At 39.7% G+C, this 23,966-nt stretch overlaps 1 protein-coding gene across 1 annotated transcript in view; it reads right to left on the reverse strand.

Annotated features, from left to right (window-relative positions):
- ZNF407 (zinc finger protein 407) overlaps positions 1-23,966 on the reverse strand; it is a 510,615-nt gene that overhangs the window by 192,044 nt on the left and 294,605 nt on the right. Inside the window, exons 5-6 of the mRNA XM_015416731.1 lie at positions 8,260-8,426; positions 2,254-2,337 (exon numbers count right to left, since the gene is read on the reverse strand). Coding sequence (XP_015272217.1) covers positions 2,254-2,337; positions 8,260-8,426 — 251 coding nt within the window. The remainder of the gene's footprint in view (positions 1-2,253; positions 2,338-8,259; positions 8,427-23,966) is intronic.

The raw sequence follows: 23,966 nt of genomic DNA on the forward strand, positions 1-23,966 counted from the left end.
GACACAAACGGACAAGTGCCTTTACCTTTGTTGCAAATCAAACTTGAAAAACAAAGTCTAAAAAGGGAGATCGCAGCTAATGCAGGGCATGGAATCATACCTGCTCCTCCTCTTGCTCCTGCATTGGGACGGAACGATCTCTCCCCCGCTAACCGCCATTGTGGGGGGGGGCTCACAAGTCTCCTGCACCTGGCCTCCCTCCGAGAGATCCATGAGGAGCCCAACATGACACAAAGTTCGGGGGGGGTGTCTCCAAAAGAAGCAAGAAGGGCAGGGGAACTCAGGAGCAGCCCTAGAACCACCCTGGATGCCACGCCATTTTCCCGGAACCTTGCCTTAAGAATATTTTTAACATTAATGGTCACCAACTGCCCAACAGAGAGGTCTTTCTCACAACTGAAATGTGTAAAAAACCCAAATAGATCAGTTATGCTTCAAGAAAGAGTCAACTCACTGTGTATATTAACAATTGAAGCAGACATTCTGAGAGGTATTAATTTCGAGGATGTTATCAGTGATTTTGCGAAAATGAAATGTAGAAAAATGCCTTTCAGATAATTAATATTGGAACTTTGATACATTTAACTTGTATTTTTGTAGAACTTTATGTAGCCCAAGCTTGGCTTAGTTTGTACAGTAAGAAGTTAATGTAAGAAGTTAAAAGGGAAAATATACAGACAATGAAAGAGGGAATGTGGCAGTGTATTTATAATTTTGTTCCCATATGAATTTAACAGTTTTTGTGTTGGAAGTTTAAGTACCAGGTAGTCAAGCTGTTTGCATGTTTAAACGTAGTTAACAAAATTCTGTATATTCTGTAAATTAAACAGAATATTTAGTGAATACTTAGTTACCTTAATGTAAGAAGTTAAAAGTAAAAACATACAGACAATGAAAAAGGGAATGTGTCAGTGTTATCATATGAATAAATTTTTGTATTGCTGCAACCTGCATTGTATACCTGGTCAGAAAGGTCAACAACTAAAATGGACTGGATCAGTGTGGAAAGGAGGGGGGCACCAAGATTGGTCAGTGCTTAGGGCACCAGTGAGCCTTAAACCGCCCCTGAGGATGGAACAGCAGTATGCTTATCCATTTTCAGATATTCTCTAATATGCTGAGCAACACTACCATGCCATTATTATAACAGAGGCTGACATATATGATTACATCCCTTTACTTTCTATGTAGTATTTCCCCCATAAATTGCAACTCTAGGTTCAGAGGTCTTCGTTTTGTAAGAAGACAATAGGTTTTGGCCATATGAGAGTTCGTAACAGAAACTGCACAATTCTAATTTCCTTGTGAGAATGTTTGACTCTTCTCCAAATGTGCTGGGTTGACTAACCTCTCATCATAGCTGAGTATAGTTCCCAGGAAAGGATATAAATGGGTGCTAATTGCAAAAAAAAACAAAAAAGCTCAATGACATCTAGCATCCTGAATCAGAAATGGGCACACGATGAAAGATAAATAGACCTGCATTCAGTATCCATTAGCAACACCTCTCTGTTTTTCTGCAAAACCTAAGAGACAAACTGAGTAATCCTAAACAGTTAATCCCTTGAAAGCCATAAACCCATTTCCTTCAATGGGCTTAGAAGTGTGCAGTTCTGCAGAGGATTACACAATAACTATAAAATCTGTGTTAAAACAAATAAAGGAAAATGCATTTCACAAATGTTTCATATGTTTACAATTTCAATTCAGAAGCACCCCCCTCTCAACACTATTAATATTAAAGGTAAATTGCCAACATGAAGTTTTGTCTATTTTAGCGATAAAAACTTCTGGGATGTATCCTAAGTGCTATCTATGCATGACAAATCATTTCAAATTTGCAAAATGAAAGTGGCTTGGAAAAAGTCGCTCTTGAAAACAATGGCCACAGCTAAAAAAATTCCCTGACCATATCATTTTCACCCAAGAATTTTTAAACTGACTCCTCCAACAGCATCATGAAATACATAGTCTCCTTGGCCTTGAAAACAAAACCTCACATACTTATTAATTTTTAGACACCTGTTATTCAATGTATTGCCTTTTTGGGGGAAATATTCACATTCCCCAATAACAGCATTTGACATAGATCCTAGCCGTACCAATTTGTAAATGGAAAAAGCAAAAAACAAACAGCAAATGGATACACTTTCTGGACTGTAATGCACTATATGGTTTGCTTTATTCCCCAGCCTGGATGACAGTCCTTTGCTGCAGAGAAAATACCAAAGGGTAAAAGACAGCTTAACTAACCTGTGTGTTGCCTCCGATGCTTGGTGAGGGCATGACGTGTCCCGCCAGCGAAGCCACAAAGGTCACATAGGAATGACTTCTCGCCTGTTGCAACAATAAACAGATGAGGGATTGCGGAGGTCACAGATCATTAAAACATATCTATCAAGGCTTTCAGGGTTACTAATTCCTCCAATCAAATGTTTCCATGTAAATATGTCAAATGGGAATGAAATTACCACTGCGGTTTATTGACTGTGATAAAATCTGAAAAGCACCACTGAACATAATTACATACTTGTCAGACCCATAAAAATTAGCTTTATTATCAATGGAATGGTTTTGTACAACTTCATTTCTGTTAGATGTCTTCCAGATGGGGCTGCTTTATGCACTTGAACAGTTTTTATGCATATCCTGATTTTTTACAATTCCCATACATCTGGCCTTTCTGTGCTGAGCAAAGACTGCCTGGAAAAGTTAATATACAGTGTGTATATATATGGTTCTGCTTAAATAAAAATATATTGGATTTACCAACAAAATAAAGACGCTGAATGGATTTTAACTGATTTGATCACAATCCTCCTCAAGAACCTCCCAGTAAAATGTAGGAATTAAATTATTTTCCACGAATAGAAAATAGGCAGCAATAAAAACCTACATTATTCAGTACCAACAGCAGCTCAACAGTGTTTATGTTTCTAAAACTTTCATAACAGCTAAAAACAAGTCTGGGGATTACTAGAGAAATTGAAGTAGCACTTGCATTGTTCATCTTTTAACGATATGTCTTTCTTCTAAGCCTCGGAAACCATTAAAAGATAGATTTGGCAGGCATGCTACTTGTTAAAAGTGTGTAAATGTACACTTATAAAGTATTTTTATTCCAGATAAAATTTTGCCTTTTGCAGTTTATAAAGGCAGTATATCATTCTACAGTAGCATTTTTAGCCAGTAAAGCCCAGGCATGTGAGGCAGATTCATCCCACAAGACCAACGAAGAAGGGCATTATAGAATAATATTCCTAACCTTGGAGAAAGCCAGGGAAATGATAATACCGCTTTAAAACACAAATGAGTCATTTTGCTCATTTGGAGACAAATTGTACCCTCCTACACAGATACCAATTAGATAGAACTGAAGGAATTGAGAAAATATTTCAGATAAATGGCAACATTTTCTTTATACCTTCTTCTCACAAGGAAGGTAGTTTACAGACTACAGAATACTGCTGGGATTAAGCAGCTTGTTTGTCAATTCCGCCCCAGCGTGATGACGTCACAGGGAAGCGACGTGCATGCGGGGGTGGGGTTTCCCCCGGGCCCCGATTCCGCGGGAGCGGATATCGGGGATCCAAAGCGGGGGGAATTCCGCCCCCCGGGGGGAATTGACAGCCCTACCCCACAATGCAGACATTTACTGTCTTGGTCCTTAACAGTGCACCAATCTGCTCTGGCCAGCTACTTTAGTTTTCTGAATCCTTGTCAGCCATTTTGTCACCTGCCTCAAAAACCATTTAAAGTTGAGAGGTAGGATCTATATCTTTTAAATGAATACATAAAATCTGCATTAGTATATGTGTGGGAGGGAAGGCAGCATGGTGTAGCCCGATCTTGCCAGATATTGGAAGATAAGCAGGGTTGGTACTTGGCCACTCTGAGGAGAAAGCCCTCCTGCCCTTGGAAGTGAGCGGAGCAGCAAAGGGAAAAAGAGGTGCCAATGTTGCCACGGCACATCTGAACGGCCACAGAACTAGGAAGCAGAGTGAGTGCTGAGATGGGTGGAGGATGGCAACCTATCTTCTTCCCCCCACTTGTCCTCAGCCGTGAGGGAAAAGGTGTCATGGGAAGAGAACAGAGAACCCCCTAGGGATTTCAGAAACAACGTCTCCGTACCGCCTTCCCCCCAGCCCCACTGTTTCTGTGGGAAATGCAGGAGGGATGAGAACTGAGGGATGGGGGATCTGGGAGAGCCAGGTTCACAGACACGCTCCACCTGAGCAGGGACCCTGTCATCTGGGTCACCTGTGACCAATCCACCCCACTGGATTGTTGTTCGTGAGGTGGTGGAGGGGGCAGTCCAATCTGCCTCTTTGAGATCCTCAGAAGTAGGATGCGGGAAAAGAGGAAATAAAGAGCGAGAGACAGATTGTAGCCATGCTTGGCTGGCTGATGCTGGGCATATGTGGGGAGGGGTGTTGAAAAACTACCTTATTTACTTGCAAGGATGGTGACTCACCACCTACAAGTGCCATATATACAAAAAAGTAACTCATTTGTATGGAAATGTAAGATACCCCCCTTTCATGGGGGGAAAAACCCTAGTCTTGCATATGATTAAATACATTTATTGGGGTTTTTGTGGGTTCCCCAGTAAATCAATTGCTTTCGCTGCTAACCAATTGCTTTTGTTAGTATTTTAAGTAAAAAATAATATCATTAATTGGGTTCACCTATGTCCTTTATAAAGTTTATATCCCCAATACCTGGCATTACCTTTTATGGCACACATGGCCCAACCCGACAAAGTAACATTTATGTCAGATCCGACTCTCATAACAAATGAGTTTGACACCTATGCTCTATTCGGTATGTGTGCATAACATTTTTACTACCCAGATGCAAAACCTTACATTTATCTCTATAAAATCACATCTTGTTCACATCTGCCCATTTTTCCAGTGTATCCAACTCTGACTGTATTTTATCTTTATCTTCTAGACTGTTTGCAATCCCACCTAATTTGGTGTCCCCAGCAAATTTAATGAGTAGTCACTTCATATCCTCATCTAGATTGTTGAAACAAATATTAGAAACCACTGGGACCAAAACTGAGCCCTTCAGCAACCCACTAAATACTACACTCCAATCAGACAAAGAGCCATTAACTACCACTCTTTGGGTGTGATGGTCCAAACAATTCCTTATCCATCTAACCATCCTAAAATCTAATTCACAGCCCTTCAGCGTGCTGAATAAAACATCGTGGTAAACCTTATCAAATGCCTTACTAAAATCCAAATATACAATATCCACGGCATCCCCACAATCTATCAAGCCTGTCATCTGATCAAAAAGGAAAATGAGATATCTCACAAGACCTGTTTGGGACAAATCCATGCTGACTACTTCTTATTACCAAGTTATCCTCTAGATGTTTACCAATCAGTCCTTTTAAAATCCACTTGGCCTAAGCCAAAGAAGGAACAAATTGTTCCTGGTTCCCCTTTGTCACTCCAACACTCTGTACTGTGGTGAATTACGTTGGGCCTCTCTATCCCCTGAGAGGATTTTCAGAACTAACAAAAGGCTGCCTGGGGTGGAGGAAGCGATAGAAAGATCTGTTCCACCAACTCTTTCTGCAAACTGCTCCTTCTGGACCCAGACTGCTCTGTTCTTGGTCCCATGCTATGCACATACAACAACATGCTTAATAAACAATGAGGAATCCCTTATGAAAACCATACTTACTATAGTACCCATCATATATTATCAAACTCTGTAGCTTTAACTCAAAAAAGGGTTCCTGACTGAAGTCTATGTGAATTGTCTTTACTGAATAACTGACAAGTGAAAATGACTGAATTTTTAAGTTACAGAAATGTTGTAACACAGACTGGTTTTCCTTTAGGGTTCACTTCCTGGCATATGAATGCACCAGTGGCTTTGAAGCTGAGGGACATTTTACGTACAGAGAACATGGTTATTCAGAGTCAACATATCATTTTCTCATATCCTTCATGCTTTAGAGTTAATTTCTCATGGATTTCACTGGAGGGTTTTCTATTTGTTTGTTTGTGGTATGACATGTAAATACATTTGACTATTATTGGATACAGTCCTGCATACAATTATGTATGCTGGACCACACACAACTGGACACATGATTTCAGTCTTTAACCATACATTTAACAATTCTATCATTCTTCCTTCCAGAAGTTAAAGCCTTTAAACTTTGAGGAGAATCTAAGCGGCAATATATCATTTGGGGTACAGGGGGCTGATCTAACATGCCATGTTTATATGATAACAGGAATGTAATAGAAAATGGTTCTTTTCTTAACAACTTGAATTAGTTTCAAGTGTGCCATTTTGCATTCAAATGTAGAAAGACACGGAAACCAATCCTTTATTTTCTATTAGAAAACAGCCACTGTCCCCTATCTCTCATTATGGTGCAGACTACAAGACCTAACAACAAAAATCCATATTATTGATCTTACCAAGTCTCCACAATTATTCTTTAGAAGGAAACGCCGACGATAAATTACATCTGCACTGGCTTTTCATCTGCTGTTCGATATAAGTGATCTCTCAGGGCAGGCTGGAGACCTTAAATCGTCAACACCCTTGTCAAAGAAGCTAAGGAGGCCTGGGCTTCCTACAAACTGCTTTGGAAGAACTTTTAACCTATAATTTCTAGCAACAACTCATTTCATTTTCAGAAAATTGGGGAAAGTCTTTTCAGGAATCCCCCCCCCCCCCGTTTAATAGAATACTGTTTCATCTTTTTAAGGAACGCCTATAGAATTTTCTCCTTGCCTACTCACTTTTTAAAACCAAGAGTTAAATATGTGATTCTGCTAAAGAGCTTAAATATAATCTCAGATACATTATCTCCAGTTTTTTTTCACATCTCATGATGCTACAAATTACAGTTCTACTTAATATCATTCTTAAAGATCCAGGCCGCATCTGAAGTGTTTGCATGAAAAAAATGTTAGTTTCATTTCTCACAAACAACTGATTATTAAACTAATGTAAACCCTTCACGGGAATCTTCTAATGTGTAATATCTTTAGTTTTAATTCAAAGGCACAGATATGAACTCTGCATTTTGTAAGCTGTAGTGAAGTCTGTCCTACCTATTGTGTAACACTAATGTTTACTGAAATATACATTTAAAAGTAGTAGCTTTAAAATTAATGCTGTTGCTCAGTAATTAGTGATAAATTCTTTAGTATAATCAACTAATACTTCTTTAGTTAGGAGCAATTCACATGGAGATTATCAGCATTCCCCCCCCCCATGTGAATGGTACCTAGCTTATTGATTAAATTTACATCCACCCTTTCTTCTATGCAGTTCAAGGCAAAGTACATGAGCCACCCAGGCAGTTTTCATCCATACCAAATTAATATGTGGATACTGTGGGAACCACCTGTATAGGGGTATAATTTTCATTGATTTTTGCTGGCACAGTAGCTCCAAAAGGTACCACTAGATCATATGGTATTTTCTTCATGTGATTGTGCTCACAATGTGCCTAAGGATGATTGTGTTGCAGAGCTCCCAAACAAAGATGCTCTCTGGGTTTAACTCTCACTATCATATGAACACAAAATCACATGACTTACTTGGCTGCATGAGTTCCCAGGTTAATTTAGAATACCTACATTTTGTCCCCTTGGTCCTCCCCCCTCTCAGCTCTCTTGATGTGTTGCGAAATATCAATAGCAGATATGACTGTGTAAACCTGCCTTTAGAATCAACATTACCAAATAATGTAAATCTTCACCATCAAGTTGTTCACAACTTTTATATGAAATATGCATTATTCAAAATGTTTAAGTATCTGGAAACACTGTTTAACTCCAGTCTTTCTTTATTAAAGCACAATATACATCACCCTACAATTGTGAAATGTTATCATGACCCCATGTTGGAAATCGGCACAGCACCGTTTCAGAGCACTCACCTGAAGTCTCATAATACTGAGGATTTTTTGGCCTATGGAGATAACATAGAAGTTCTCGTGCATATGAAGAACTACAGGACTATCTGTGGAGACATAGGAGGGCAGGAACTTCTCTCTCTTTATATATGTGGACACTAGTGTTAGCACAAAGTACATATGGACACAAGGATTCTATTAACATCTAAAGTGTCTCATTTTTAAAGATGCTTCTTGAAAACAGTTATTTTACATGTACTGTAGAACCCAATACAATTCTTCACCATAACCTACCAATTCCCCCCCCCCCGCCGCCGCCCCCTTTAAAAAAAGAAAAACCCAAGACAAACCTGTATGAGTCCTATAGTGGTCTTTCATGGCTGATGCTGTGAGAAAAGAATAATGGCATGTAGGCCATGTGCACTTATATGGCTTTTCTCCCGTGTGAAGCTTCATGTGATTGTTCAGTGCCCAGTTCTCTGTAAAACTTCTGTCACACAAGTGGCATGTAAATTTCCTGTGGTTAAAAACAAAGGACGAAAGGAAAGAAAGAAAAATAAAACCAGGTGTTTGTACACACACCCCAAAACTGACAAAAAAAGCATGTTTTTAACCTGAAGTGTGGTAAATGCACAGACTTTCATGAAGAGAATTGCAGACCTGGTCTGTCATGTCTGTATAACCAGGCATTGATTTTTCTGTCGAGACCTGGCACTTCAGCCATTTATTCTCTGCTTTGCGGTTGGGCCCAACGGGTTTGAAAAATTCTGTTACAGTCCAGTCACCCCTGAGGCAAATGTGAGAATAGATTTCACCTGTACAGGCCTACACCACTTATCCAGGGCATGGGCTGTCAGAGCAAAGGCTAAATGAAAAGCTATCCATACTAAACTACTCAGACAATCACACCGCTCTGTGCCCTGCTGCTGCTACTGCAGTGAGGAGGTAAAATACTGCTTGTAATAACACTGTTACTGTAATAAACAAAAAACCTCTCAAAATTCCAAAAAGCATTTTTAAAAGATCATAAAAATGAGACTTACCTACAAAAAGGAATTTACTTAAAACACATGTATACCATCTCCCTTAAGACTTAATAGGAACTGACTTACATTTTCAAAGGGTCCCACAATGAAGCACAAACCCACTGCAAAAGTACAACAGCTCTCTATTAAAGGTAAACGTTCCCTTGCTCGAAAGCCAGTCGAATCCGACTCTAGGGTTGCGGTGCTCATCTCCGTTTCAAAGCCGAAGAGCCACGCTGTCCGAAGACATCTCCGTGGTCATGTGGCCGGCATGACTAAACACCAAGGCGCACGGAACGCTGTTACCTTCCCACCGAAGTGGTACCTATTTATCTACTTGCAATTTCTTGCTTTCGAACTGCTAGGTTGGCAGGAGCTGGGACTAGAGACAGGAGCTTACCCTGTCTTGCGGCACCCGGGTCTTGAACTGCTGAACTACTGACCTTCCACAGCCTGCAGTTCAGCGTCTTAACCACTTGAGCCACCGCAGCTCCAGCTCTCTATCAAAACAGCTTAAACTTTCACAAAAACAAAAAGTGGTGGGAGAGGTGGTACAAAGGGCTACAACTCATTTCTTAAATATTAATACTGTTGTGCTCTCCTGGGTGTTGCTCAGGAGGAACTTACATCATGCTTAGGCCCATAGCAGGCAAGATCAGGCTGCCAGCTGACACTGCCCAATTTCTTGTGGACTAGGAACACAGATGACGACTTCTAAAAAGCCACTCTCAATGAACCAGAGAGGTACACATGATGATAGGCACAATTTAATGTGACGCCCCCAGACCATTCAGCATTTTCAGGGTTAAAACCAGCACTTTTAACTGGGACTTGGAACTATCAGCTCAGGTAGCACCAAGTGGGCTGCAACTTTCTGTACTAGGTGCTGTTTTCAAACACTCTTCAAAGGAAGTCTCAGATAAAGTACATTCCAGTAGTTAAGCCAAGGGTTACATCCATATGGGTAATCCTCTCCTTAGCATCCTCTCCTCAAATAAAATGCATTGTATTCATTTGATCAGGGCACAACTGTGGACAATATTGAAACCTGAGAATCCAGGAGCAGGCTGGATTCTAGAATCGTGCCTGAAACAGACAAGATATATGAATGATAAACAAAATATTTCTATCAGCAGATGGTTACTCAAATCCTGTCTAGAGATCAGGGCCTAGTGACCAACATGACTCTTCTCAGCTTAAGACTTACATCATCTACCCCACACAAGACAGGCAAAAAGGAGAACAAGAAGAGTCAAGGTATATTTCCTTCCCCTGTTTTACTGGAAGCAACACCAAACGTTCCCATCATCTGCATATTGGTGGTACACAGCTCTATTTCTCCTTAACAGGCTAAGACAAGTGGATTTGTATAAGACTTGAAGAGGTGCCTGGAGAATTTATTTATTATATTTATACCCTGCCCTCCCAGCCTTGGCCAGCTCAGGGCGGCTAACAACAAGATAAAAACAACAGAGATAACAGTAAGTAATAAAGTCATACAACCAAGTAACAATTTACGATTAACAATTAAGACATTAAAAGGTGCTAACATCCAGATAAAACCATTATACAGTATTAGTTTAGTATTCCATTTAGCATCCATTTAGCGCGTGACTGCCGTACCTTCCTGGTGGACGGTCCAGATCTACATTGAACAGATGACTCAAGTGGCTCCTAGTTGAACGCCTGGTGGAACAGCTCCATCTTGCAGGCCCTATGTTACTGCATAAGGTCCCGCAGGGCTTTGATCTCCTCCGGGAGCTTGTTCCACCAGAGAGGAGTCACCACTGAAAACGTCCTAGCCCTGGTTGAAGCTAGCCTAGCATCCTTAGGTCCGAGGAGGGTGAGTTGATGTTAAGACCCTGATCGCAGTGCTCTCTGGGGGACATGTGGGGAAAGGTGGTCCCTCAGGTATGTAGGTCCCTGGCCATAAAGGGAAGGTAGTAGAGGTGCAGTTGGTCAATGACAAAGCAGATCAAGGACCCAGCCTCTCCTCAAATGGATTGCACTCCCTCTGAAGGAGCAGGTTTATAGCTTAGAAGTACTTCAGGTCCCAGCCTATGGCTGGAGAACATAAATACATAAGAAGAGATCTGCTGGATTAGATCAATGGGTCATATGGTCCAACATACTGTCTCATACAGTGACCAACCAGTTCCTCTGGACAGCCAACAACAAGGCATAAATGCCAAGGCCTTCCCTTGATGTTGCCTCCTGGCTCTGGGATTCCAAGGTTTAGTGCAAATGAATATGGAGGTTCCCCTCAGTCACCATGGCTCATCACCATTGATAAGACTTATCCTCCATAAATCTAATTCCATTTTGAAGCATTTGGCAGCTAATTCCACATTTTAATCACTCTCTGTGTAAAGCAATATTTCCTTTTGTCCATCGTGAACCTACTGGCCATCAGCTTTATTGGATACCTTGTGTACTACTATTTTGGGAGAGGGAAAAAGTTCTCTTTCTCAACTCTATCCATCCTGTGCATAATTTTATAAACTTCTATCATGTTCCCCCTTAGTCATCTCTTTTCTAAAGTGAAAAGTCCCAGACTCTTCAGCCTTTCCTCATAGGAAAGGTGCTGCAGCCCCCTAATCACCTTGGTTGCCCTCTTCTGTATTTTTTCCAGCTCTGCAATTTTCTTTTGGAGATATGGTGGCCAGAGTCCGCACCACGTATCTATACAGGGGCATTACAATATCAGCCATTTTATTCTGAGTCCGTTTCCTAATAATCCCTAACACATAGTTTGCCTTTTTCCACTGCTGCAGCATACCAGGTTGACACTTCCATTGAGCTATCCACTACAACCCCCAAGATCTTTTTTTTAAAATAACATTTTTATTTGGAAATAAAAAAGCTTAAACATTGGTAACAGACAATATTCCAATTGTAACAATATCATGTGGAGAGTCTCCACAACAATACATTGAGGTATGATTGAGAGGCATAATTCAGAAGTGTAATATTACCAAATTGAGTAACCAAGATAATAACAAGAAATAACATTGAATTATAGGAAATTACAAAATAGGTTAGTTGACTAGACTACTTAGAATCAGATCTATTGAACGTAATTTTTCCATGAAGGAGAGATAAATTCTGCTGAGAATAGGAATTCTAAAACAGGGAACCACTTTGCATTAAAATTTGTTACCATGGGGATTCTGGCGTTACAATTGTGTTTATCTGTGATGCTTTCCATAATGAATTGATCCCAGAGCTTGCAGAACCAAACTTGGATGTTGGGGGCAGAAGGATCTTTCCAGTATGAGGCAATTGAGATTCTGGCAGCATATAACATTGTTTCAAGCATCTGTTTGTGGTGATGACGTTTTATGTTAGGAGGCCAAATACCTAGAAACAGAAGTTCTGGTTTCAACGGGACTACAATGCCCAGTATTTGTTTGATGTATTTTAAAACTTCTTCCCAGAACCTACATATTACATCGCAGTGCCACCAGCAGTGGGCACAATTTCCTTCTTGCTCACAACCTTTCCAACAGCGAGAAGGGTAATTAGAGGACATATGTGACAGTCTTTTAGGGGTTAGATACCATCTGGATAGGATTTTAAATCTATGTAGGTCCATTGGAATGGAGCGTGGGGTGGAACCTTTAGCTGACCAGATTTTTTGCCAAGTTTCAACATCTAACATAGTATTGCAATCGTGTTGCCAGGCTACTTGGTAGGGTAGAGTTTTGGGGCCTGAGTCCTTTAAGAATAATTTTTATATAGCCAAGATCATTCCTTTATTCTGTGTATTGAATAGTTTAATAATGACCTCCAATTCTGTGTGAGGGTGGGATGTAATGGTTCCAATTTTGTTTTTGTTCACTATATGTTGAAGTTGGAGGTATAAAAACCAGGGGATGACGAGACCTAGTTTGCATTCTAGTACAATCTTAGGATGTATGCCATTTGTGTCAGCGATATCACAGTAGCGGAATAGGTTCATTTCTCTCCATTTGGATTGGACTTTTGGTCGAACGTGATTGGAGAACCATGGCTGATGGGTGAATATAGTATATCTGGAAACTTGTGGGATAAATTTCTTGCTGAAGGATCTCCATAAGTGTATGGAAGGGTAAAGAAAAATATTGTCTCTCACCTCAGTGAGATATAATGGGGTTTTATCCCAAATCAAACCATCTATTGAGGGGAAGGTAAGTTGAACTGAGCACAATGAGACACATTCAGGAGTAGATTTTAGTCATAAAATCTTGACGACATTGGCCAGTAGGCAATAATAGCAAAGAAGATCAGGTAGGCCATAACTCCCTTGATTTTTACATCTTCTTAGGGTTTGATTAGGGTCTTGGTTTCTTCCCGTCCCAAAGAAAATTCCGTAAAGTTGTCTGCCAATTTCTTAGAATGTTGAGGGGAATGTTGATGGGTATAGCCCTGAATAAGAATAAGAATTTGGGTAATATAAAGGATTTAACAAGGTGAAACCTTTTGATCCATGGAGGGTTCAGTTTGCTCCATTTGGTAATATCCTTGCGTACATCATTATGGACATTATGGTGATTTACCTGAAGTAGTTTTAATAAGTCACAGGGAACATTAATCCCCAGATAGTGAAGATGCAAAGTAGCCCAGCTAAATTGGAATTTGCTCTTTAAAATTTCTTGAACATTTGCTTCAATGTGAATAGGTAAAATTTGGGATTTGGAGTCATTAATTTTTAACCCTGATATTTTATGGAATGAGGCCAGAAGTTGTAACAGAGGTGGTATAGAAGATAAGGGATGGGTTATATATAGCAGCATATCATCTGCGAACATTGACATTTTATATTCCTTGTCTTTTTATCTGATGCCCAAGATAGATGTGTTGGATCATATTGCCTGTGCTAGGGGTTCAATTACTAAAGCAAATAAAAGGGGAGAGAGCTGACAACCCTGACTGGTTCCTTTATGTAGTGTGATAGTGTTAGTGATGGATCCATTTATCTTTATAGTAGTGGTAGGTTTGGCATAGAGGCCTTTCAAGGCTGATAAAAATTTATTGCCAAGTCCCATATTTTGGAGAGTGTTGAAAAAGTAAGGAAATCAAACAGTGTTGAAAGCCTTCTCGATATCTAGTGTGAGAAAGGCAGTAGGTATTTTACTACATTTGCAGTATCTTATTAGGTTCAAGGTTTTGTAGGTATTATCTGATAAATCCCTGTTGGGTATAAACCCTACCTGGTTCGGGTGGACATAATCTGAAATGAAAGTATTTAGACATTTGGCGAGAATTGAAGTGAATAGTTTTTGGTCTTGATTTAATATGGAAATTGGCCTATGGAGCTGGGGTTTAGTGGGTCTCTGTCTTCGTTTGGGGATGACTACTGTTGTTGCTTGGTGCCAGGATGGAGGAATAGAGCCGTCATCCAAAACCTTGTTGAATGTCGAGGTGAGAGGGCCCTTCAGTGCTGATGCAAATGTTTTGTAGAAGTCTGAGGAAAAGCCGTCTGGGCCTGGTGCTTTGTTGGATTTTAACAATTTTATGTTGTCTAGGACCTAATTTTCGGTAATTGGACTATCAAGTATGAGTTTGTGATGATCATTTAGTTTTGTATGAATAGGGAAATGTATGAGTTCTTCATGAAATTCTTTAGTATCTAAAGGAATTTCAAAATACAGTTTGGTGTAATATTCTTCAAACATGTTAAGTATACTTTGGGTGCTTGTAGTAGTTTCTCCCTGCAGCATTTTGATGGCTTCGATGTTTTTAGATAGGGCTTGTTCTTTTATTTTATAGACTAATAGTTTTAGTGATCTGGCTGATTTTATCCAATATTTCTGTTTGGTGAATAAAAGATTTTTTAAAATTTTCACCGTCTCTAGTAATGCTAAATTCCCACGTTCAATGTTTAAGAGTTGCAGGGTTTGCGGTGAACCTGTTTGTTTGTGTAGGCGATCAAGTGTGTTTATTTTTTCTAGAGTGTCAGCTTCTAATTTTATTCTTTGTTTTTTCAGGTAAGAAGATTTAAATATAATAATCCTCCGCATTACTGGTTTCATGGCGTCCCATACCATTAATGGAGAGACTTCATCTTGAGTGTTGATTTCAAAGTATTTGTTTAGTTCTTTCTCCATTTCCTCTCTGAAGATCTGGTTTTTCAACAAAGAGGAGTTCAAAGACCACTGTTTGTGAGGGGTGCTTTGGTCGAATGGGGACAGATTACATACCAACCAATCATGGTTAGACCAATATGATGGTTTTATATTGGTGGAGATTATTTCGTGTATTAATGATGGGGTTCAGAGTATGAGGTCTATACGTGTGTGAACATTGTGACGAGAAGAGAAGTATGTGTAGTCTTTTTCTCCCATATGTGTCAAATGCCAAATATCAATTAAATTATGTTGTTTCAAAAAATCGTCCAGTTTGGTATATCATTTTTTCGGTCTCAGAGAGGATGGAGAGTGGTATGATTTGTCCATGTGTGTATCTGTTATCATGTTAAAGTCCCCCCCGAGAATGATATCTCCTTCGGCAAATTTTTTAAATTTATTTAGTACATCTGAAATGAAGTCTAGTTGTCCATAATTTGGAGCGTAAAAAGTGGCTATTGTTACCGTTTTGTTGTCCAATTGTCCTTTTAAAAATAAAAACCTGCCTAGTGTGTCTTTCTCTTGAGCATTCAACGTAAAGCGAAGGTTCTGAGCAAGAAGGATGGCTACCTCTCTGGATTTCAAAGATCCAGGAGCCATGTATTGGGTTTGAAAATTTTTTGAGCGAAATACAAATCGTTCATCCTTCTTTAGGTGAGTCTCTTGCAGCAAAATTATACTTGGATTCAATTTTAACAAATTGTTCAGAACTCTGTGTCTTTTAATAGGGTTGTTCAACCCATGGACATTCGATGAAAGGACCTTGATATTACTTTGCATTATCATTGGCCTTTTAGAATAGCTTTATAGAATATATAAATGTTGCTGTATTTTGATATCAGGAAGCTGTTATAGAATCAAATAGTGCTAGTATGAGAAGGAACTCAAGAATACAGACTTGTAAAGCCAATCCCCTTAGTAAAAATTATAGAAGATAAGTGATTCCTTAAAATGGTTAGAGATGGTCTGGACGTTTTGTTGAATCAGGTAAGTATTAATTAATATTGCTGCTAGAAATTCAATATAGCAGAATTTATGAACAGGGAAAGTGTAAACTGACACAAAATAGGATATAGGACCAGTAAGTTATGATCAATTAATACACAACTGGACACAATGAAAATTTAGATAGATAAAACAATAAGTTAACGAAAGAAATAAAAGACCAAAAGCAGGGATGTCAAATCAGTATGTATAATAATAATGGATTTCCTGAGGTAAATGGTTGAAACACCTTTATAGATATTAAACTACTATAATCACAGAGAAAATGGATTTGGTGAGTAAAAAAGGGCTAGTTAATTAATTCCCTTTTGTGTTTAAAAACAGTAAAATAGGTTAGGAGGTTAAAATATTTAAAATTTCATAGACCACAGTAGATAAATTGATTAAGCAGATTGTTGAAACACTTTGCACTTTGTAAGTACTTAAAGGTAAAAATTTGTAATAGGTATTGTACTTAATTCGAAGGAATTACTGAGGGTTACTGCTTGCCAAAAATGTGTTAGGACAAGTTGTTGATGTGTGTGATTACTATTAAGTCCTTGTGTCCCAAGGCTTTACTGATGAATTTATGAATAACAATCTGTGAGACCCCTAGACTAGCTATGGATTATTTCTTAATTTACTAAGCAGCAAGCAGTAAATATTTTGTAGTCAGTAGTATAGTCAACTGGTAGTTTTAATTCGTGAATAAATGATACAGATAGTGTGTAATTTGAAAAGATTCTAGCGTGGTACAATAGGTTAAAAAGAATGTAAGAATAATGCTGAAGGTGGAGACATTAACCTAGATATCAGAAATGCTGTTAGTCAGCACTGTCTCCAGTAAGCTTCACTCTCAAATCTCCGTCTATAGAGCAATAGATGGGATGCTGGGTTGAACTCTTGAACACAATGCCACCCAGCGTTCAGGTTTTGAGAGTGTGAAGGTCTATCCTGCCAAGCAAGAACAACGCAATTTAAAAAACCGAAAAAGCCCCCCCTACCCCCCTACCTCCAATAGTAAAAATTCCATACAAACAATGGTGCTACAACAACAAACAACAAGTTAAAATAGATGGAACCGGAACAATGAGGACATTTTATGGAGAGCTGTAAAACACTTATTGAGTGTTGTGATGGTTAAAAGCTGATAATATGACCCGAAAGGAAGATCATTTATTGCCGAGAAGTAAACAATGAGACGGGTTTTTCAGGCTTGTACTTAACTATCAACATTTTAAACTACGTTTAAGAAATATAGAAGCATTAGTAATGGGTCAAAAAACAATACTCAGTCTATAAATGTCTACTTATCCCTCCGAAGAAGAGAAGCCTCTTGTTGATGGGGCTGGCGGTGGGGAAGTGGAAGAAGAGGAGTGGCGTTGTTTATTTTGTTGCCTGGTGAGCTCCATAGGGATTTCTAGATTCAAAATTCTCAGGACCTTGTAGCCTTCTTCAAGAGTCGAAAACTTGTGCTGTTTTCCATGATAGGATAGTTGAAGTACTAACGGGGTCACCCACGAGTATCTGATGTCTGCTTCGATTAGGCAATTTGTGATTGGCTTCAGTTCTCGGTGTTTAATCATTGCTTTTCTTGGCAAGTCGGGGAAGATTTCTATTTTTTCTCCTTGGTAAAGTATATGTCCCTTTTTCCTGGCTTCAGCTAGAATAGCTTTCCTGTATCTTTCCTGTATCTCAAACGCCCCATGGCTAGGAGCCTTTTCCCAAGGCTCTGGGGGGGGGTAGCGACCTGTCACCCCCCCCTTTCCACTGGTGCACAGATCACATCCCCAGGAGGTCCAGGAGATGCGTCCGCCAGCATGTTGCCATAAATCGGAAGACCAGCCTGTCTGGTGTTGGGGGGGATTGTATTTAAAGGAAGCGGGGAGGCTGGGCCAGCAGTTGTGCTAATGCAAACCCACTGAGCAAACCTCCCCGGTGGCTGCCTGTCCAGTGTAGGACAAGGAGGGGGGAGGAGTATTAGAAGCCTCTATGGAGGCAGGGCTGGCAGGATCACTAATGTGTTACTGCTGGGGCAGGCTCCCTTGTGGCTTTAAGCACCCTGCAACCACTGCTGCACCCAACAGACAACCGCCTGTTAGGTGTAGGAGGTGGGGGGAGTGTGTTGGAAGCCATCCCACCTCCTCTCCTACACCTGACTGGCAGCTGCCTGTCCCGTGTAGGAGGGGGAGGAGTATTACAAGCCACTGTGGAGGAGAGGCTGCACCTGACAGACAACTGCCTGTTAGGTGTAGGGGGTGGGTGGAGTGTGTTGGAAGCCATTAGAGACGCTGGGCCAGCAGCTTTGCTTCACCTCACAGGTGGTTCTTGGCCACTCCCGATTTCCTCAACTGTCATTAGCTGTCTGCAGTCCCCTGTAACTGTTGGGGTTTTTTTTACCTCAGAACACTGAGCTCTGCAGCTGACCAATCGGGGGGGGGGGTGCAGAAAGGCAGCTGCCTGGCAACCGCATAGGAATCAATGGGGAGAGCACATGTTCCCCCTTTTGACCCACTTAGGGGTCGAATTTCTAAAAAACCCTTCTTAGCAAGCACCCACGTCACGTTAGGAGCGCTCTCCTCAAATTTGGTGTCTCTAGGTCAAGCGGTTTGGCCTGGACATTGATTTTACACTGAGGGGACAGTGTTGTATCTTAGTTTATTTACTTCTGATTTATTGTTAAACAATTTTTTCCTCTGCAATGCAGAATGATATAATCATATGTAGCTTCTGAAGTTCAGAAGCACCATCACTAGCCTCTCCTAACTGTGAGATAGATTCCCCCAAACTCATTACTCCTTTGCTCCACTTCTGGCTTCTCCCATAAGCAAATCCACTTATGTGTTGCTTGGTATGTAAATCTGCCGTATGTTTGTTTGATTTGTCCCACTTTTTATGACACTGCAATGATAGCCACAAGTTACAAACAATAAACCACTTTATCAGCCATCAGTGATTTAATGGGGTGTGTGTGCTTGTATAAGGTATATACATGTCTGTGAGTATATGCATTATATTAGTGCTAATACCTCTAAATCCCAAATTTCTTCACTACAAAAATATGTCTACCATGTTCAAAACTTCATTTTCAAATGCTATAACGAAAACTGAAATCAGAACAGATGCAGAACACACAAATACACATATGCCCCCACAAAAATATACTGTATTGCTGTGCAATTCCAATTTGCTTTACAAAATATACCAACAATTCATATAATTTCTATATGCAATCTGACTAAGCTTTCTTTTCCCAGTCTTTATTTATAAACTAATGTTATATGAGCCTATTGGTAAATTTCTCAGCAGAACCACATCCACACACAAAAGCAAGAAAGACAAAAGAATCAAGAACATTGTAGATGTGTATTTCTCATTATACGCGCACACACATCTATATTCTGAATTGGAAACAGGCTTTTAAATTACTATATCACTTGATCACTGCTTGGTGGCACTGGCGAATGACAAATATAGCTAAATATTTCCAAATGCCCAGTAAAAAAAATATATCATGTCCGTATATCTTTCTGACAGGTCTTCATGCATTTCACATTTCAAAAGCATGACAGGGATCTTATTTCTAAGATAAATTTCCCTATCTACTTATTTCCTCGTGTATTTATTGTGGATCTAACCTTCTACTACAAGAAATAAATAAGCAGGTTAAGTAGATGCTATCTTTTAACAAATAGTTTCTCTAGACTGTATTACAACTTTATGAATGACAAAATAAATCCCTCATTTTTAAATCTTTCAGGATGTACATTTAACAGCATTGCACCTATTGAACTCCAATGCATGCTCTATTATTCATATACAATGAAATGTTCGAATAAGGTTGAGAGACTATCTTAAAAATGGCAATACATACTAGAAACATGGTAGAGAATTGGGAAGCTTGTATACATCTTCGTGATGCATCCTTTTTGTAGTATTTTGGGTTGGTCAATAAAAAGTGATGTTTTGGTATTAAAAGGTAATTTGTTTTTGGAATTTGTCTTCAAACCAACACAGCTACTTGCAGACTTTGTCTGTTCTGGACATCAGTTTGTCCTGGAGTAGCTAGATAGCAAATATATGTATTTTTAGACAAGTGTTGATTTTCTAAAACACATGTTCAAATCTCTGCTGCAGAAACCAATGGAATTTAGAAGTGTTTGACTGGATCATTCCTACTGTTTTGAAATCAGCACTTTTAAATCAAATTTGCCCATTTATTGGTAGTCTTTGATATTTTTCAAAAGTGGAGAAAACTTTATTTTCAAACAACATTAATATTTCAGATCTTTATCATATTGACCTTTGTTAAACTTTTGTGGAGGTAATTAATTACTTCCTAGTTTTTGGCAAACTATACTTTGCTATTACAACAAAACCAATATTGCCCTGCAAACCAGGAACAAGATGTGATTTGTCATCCTAGATTATAGGGCAAGTTCAAGCCATATCTTACAGTGTTGAATGAAATGGCAAAATATGATTTACCAAAAACCAGGAGTGACTTGTTAGGAACATATGGGAGAAGAACAAGGAGAAGGGAGCACTTAAATTCAAGGGCTCCTGGTCTCATCTTGAAACACCTCAATACGGTTTGGCACCATGTTTAACTAAGCCAAAACATGTATCCACAACAAACAGTCAAGAACATTTCAAGGAATCACTCCTGAAACTGGAACTGTACAAGAAGGTCTAGCGCATGATCAATTCCAGGTCCACCATTGTTGGGTAAGCCAGGTTTTGTATCTACAGAGGCACAATGAAACATTATGGAGTTCTGGACAAAACATTTTTACCAACATTCATCAGTGATCTTTAAACTTTACTATGACATTATGAGCATTCTTGAAAATCATGTTACAGACTTCAATCGTTACTTGCGAGGCGGTTCTGTGTATATTACATCACACAGTATTTGCAAAGCTCGGCACTAGGGTTGCCAGCTCCACGTTAGGAAATTCTGGAGTTTTGGGGGGTGGAGCCTGAGGAGGGCGGGGTTGGGGAGAAGAGTGACCTCAGTATGGTACAATGCCATAGGATCCATCCTCCAAAGGAGCCATTTTCTCCAGGGGAATTCATCTCTGCTGTCTGGAGATCAGTTCTAATTCCAGGAGATCTCCAGGCCCCACCTGCAGACTGGCAACCCAACATGGTGATGAAATCGGTAATCTGAAATTGTTCAGTAATGCTTAGAGCCATGCCCTGATCAAATCTGATCAGTCTTGCATACAGACTTGAGTTAATCTCCACTCCAAAAATATATTACATAACTACTCTACCGTTCACACTGTGTGAACAAATTAGATTGAGGATATGATTGCATAATCTTACGCTTGGGGAAAAAAACCATATTAATTGGGTATAGAATCCAGGAACTAAAATCAGGTGTCTGTAAAACAAAACAGGTACTGTTTTAGGCACGAGTAACTGATCTATACAAAGAAAGTTTCTTGAATTCGTTCAGTTAATTTAGGTTTTCTTATCCTGGAATTTTGGAGAAAAAAATGGTGGTAGGCAGTGTTCCCTCTAAGCCGAGTCAGTGTGAGCTAGTTCGCAGTTTTTTAGCCTCCGGCTCACACATTTTTGTCTTCGCTCAGGAAAGATGGCTCCAGAGCAAACTAATTTATGCAGCAGCCAAATCGCTCGCTCATAGCTTTAATGTCAGTAGCTCACAAAGTAGAATTTTTGCTCACAAGAGTCCACAGCTTAGAGGGAGCATTGGTGGTAGGTGTTCTGTGCCCCCCCCCCGCTCTGCCTCTGTCTCCCTACCATACTTATCCTTGAGACATGATTGCACCACACTCAGGGCTCATGGAGACTAACGAGCAACAGTTGACCATGAACCATGAAACACAGAGTTTTGTATTGATGTTTGTATATGGTTTGGAGAGCATACTATTCATCTGGATGATGAGAATAAGACACAGCGAATTGTAGCTTTTAAAAGTTCAAAGTACATCCTGGGGTTTCTCAGAAATCAGTGTTGCATAGCCACCTTCCTGGGTATAACTACCTATAAACTTTGATCTCATTTTAAAAACATTTAAAAGTATAGCCTACATGAGGAGATGGAAGCTGACTAGAAAATGTTGTCTTTTATATATGAGCCAGAGGCTTATGGGCCAACTTGATGCAACCAATAGCCATTACCTTGTAATTCTTACAGTATGCATTAAGCCGTAATGGGAAGTTCATAATTTACTATCTTCCATGGTATTATAATACTGTGTCAATTTTACAACATTAGTCCTGCTACAGAGCTTTTTATAATATACAATCCCTTAAAATAATGTCACATCTGACTATTTAATGCACATGGAGGTATGTTTCATTAACACACCTCTATGAATTTTTACTAGTACAAATATATAATGTAGAAAAAATGGAACATCTGTATATATAATATTAATAAGCCAAACCCCTTTGCACCAATAAAGCGTACAGTTCCATTTGAACACTATTTTCACTTTTCCTTACATACCAAACAATCTCACAAGGACAGAGGAAACTCCTCAGTAAGATACATCAGCATACATTGTAGTTTAGATGTAAAAATTCCAGCTTTCTCTAGCCTTATCAACATGATTCCCTGTTGTCGGCTAATGGCATACTAATTGTTCTAACAATCTAATTTAGTCCATCTGTACTTATGCAGGTATTTTCATTATTCTGGTCAGGGGAGTGTTCTCTCTTATTAACTGATGAAAAAATGAAACGGAACAGTCTCATTCATTCTTGTCATTATTTTAATGAAAATGGATAGGAAAACTAATAATATTCTTTAACATTCATTAATATTTATCATTCAGACATGTGACTACCAGGTTAGAAAGTTAGAAAGTATACACGGAGTTCTGACTCAGAGGGGCGTGGTGAGAGTCTGGAGTGATGACACCTCGGGAATTCCTCCTCTTCCTCAACCTTTAGTGCGTGTCTGTATGCAGACTGAGGCCACTGCTGGTCCAGGAAGGCCAGGCTGGGGGCTCGATGGCCAGCACAGAAAGGAAGAAAATCTCGCTTACCCCCAATGCCTCAAATGCTCTTTCTTAAGTGTCTTGAGGCACCACACCCTTGGTGTATCCTAAGAAATGCAGTTTCCAGGGCGTCTCACATTAGTCATGGTTCCTTCCCAACCATCAGGTCATTAACTGGCCAGACCAGCAGCAGAAGAAATCCCAGTCCTGGCCAACATGGATGTAGCACAAATGGGGGGGGGAGTGAGAAGAAAAGAAGGATTAAGAGGAGCAGGGAAGGGAAACAAAAATAAAGCTGAAGAGAATAATTGTGCACATCCTCCCTTTAGGTTACCAGCTCTTTATGCCCTCGTAACACCTAGGTTAGATTAGTGACATGTGCTATATTTGTATATGTCAAAACAGACTGAAAGTTAAACTGACCCAAGACAACAACTGCTACAGCTGGGATAGACAAAGGGACTCTATCCTGACAATACTTAAAGAATTGGGGGGGGAGGGGGGGGATAAACAGCTAAAATTTTGGATCATCGAGACTGTACAGACTACCAACCCAAACATGTGCAGAGTGCTCCTGAGAAGAGAGTTGTTTTGGATTTACCAACTACAAACATGGGCGCCTTTTGGATTGAATGAGGAAGTGGACTGGACTTGCTGTTTCTGAACATCTGTAATTGTTTTTTGTCTATTCTGTATGCTGACCTCCCTATGCTGCTCCTTATCTCCCTCTCCTTTGTACCCCCTCCCATCTGGTACTTTTCCTGGCTGGCATTGTGGGATGCTAATTGGTGATTGCATCACCCTGGTTTCACTAATATATATTGAAGCCAGTGCAGCAGCTAATAATAGAATTTTCACCTTGATGGAGGGACACACATTCAGACCTACAAAATCGCTGTTACCAGGTTTGTTAGCCAATGTAATAATTTTCATTTCAATTTGGGTGAAATTAATTATACAATTTGAC

Source organism: Gekko japonicus, unplaced genomic scaffold, assembly GCF_001447785.1.
Source record: "Gekko japonicus isolate JY-2015 unplaced genomic scaffold, Gekko_japonicus_V1.1 scaffold39, whole genome shotgun sequence".
NCBI classification, from domain to species: Eukaryota; Metazoa; Chordata; class Lepidosauria; order Squamata; family Gekkonidae; genus Gekko; species Gekko japonicus.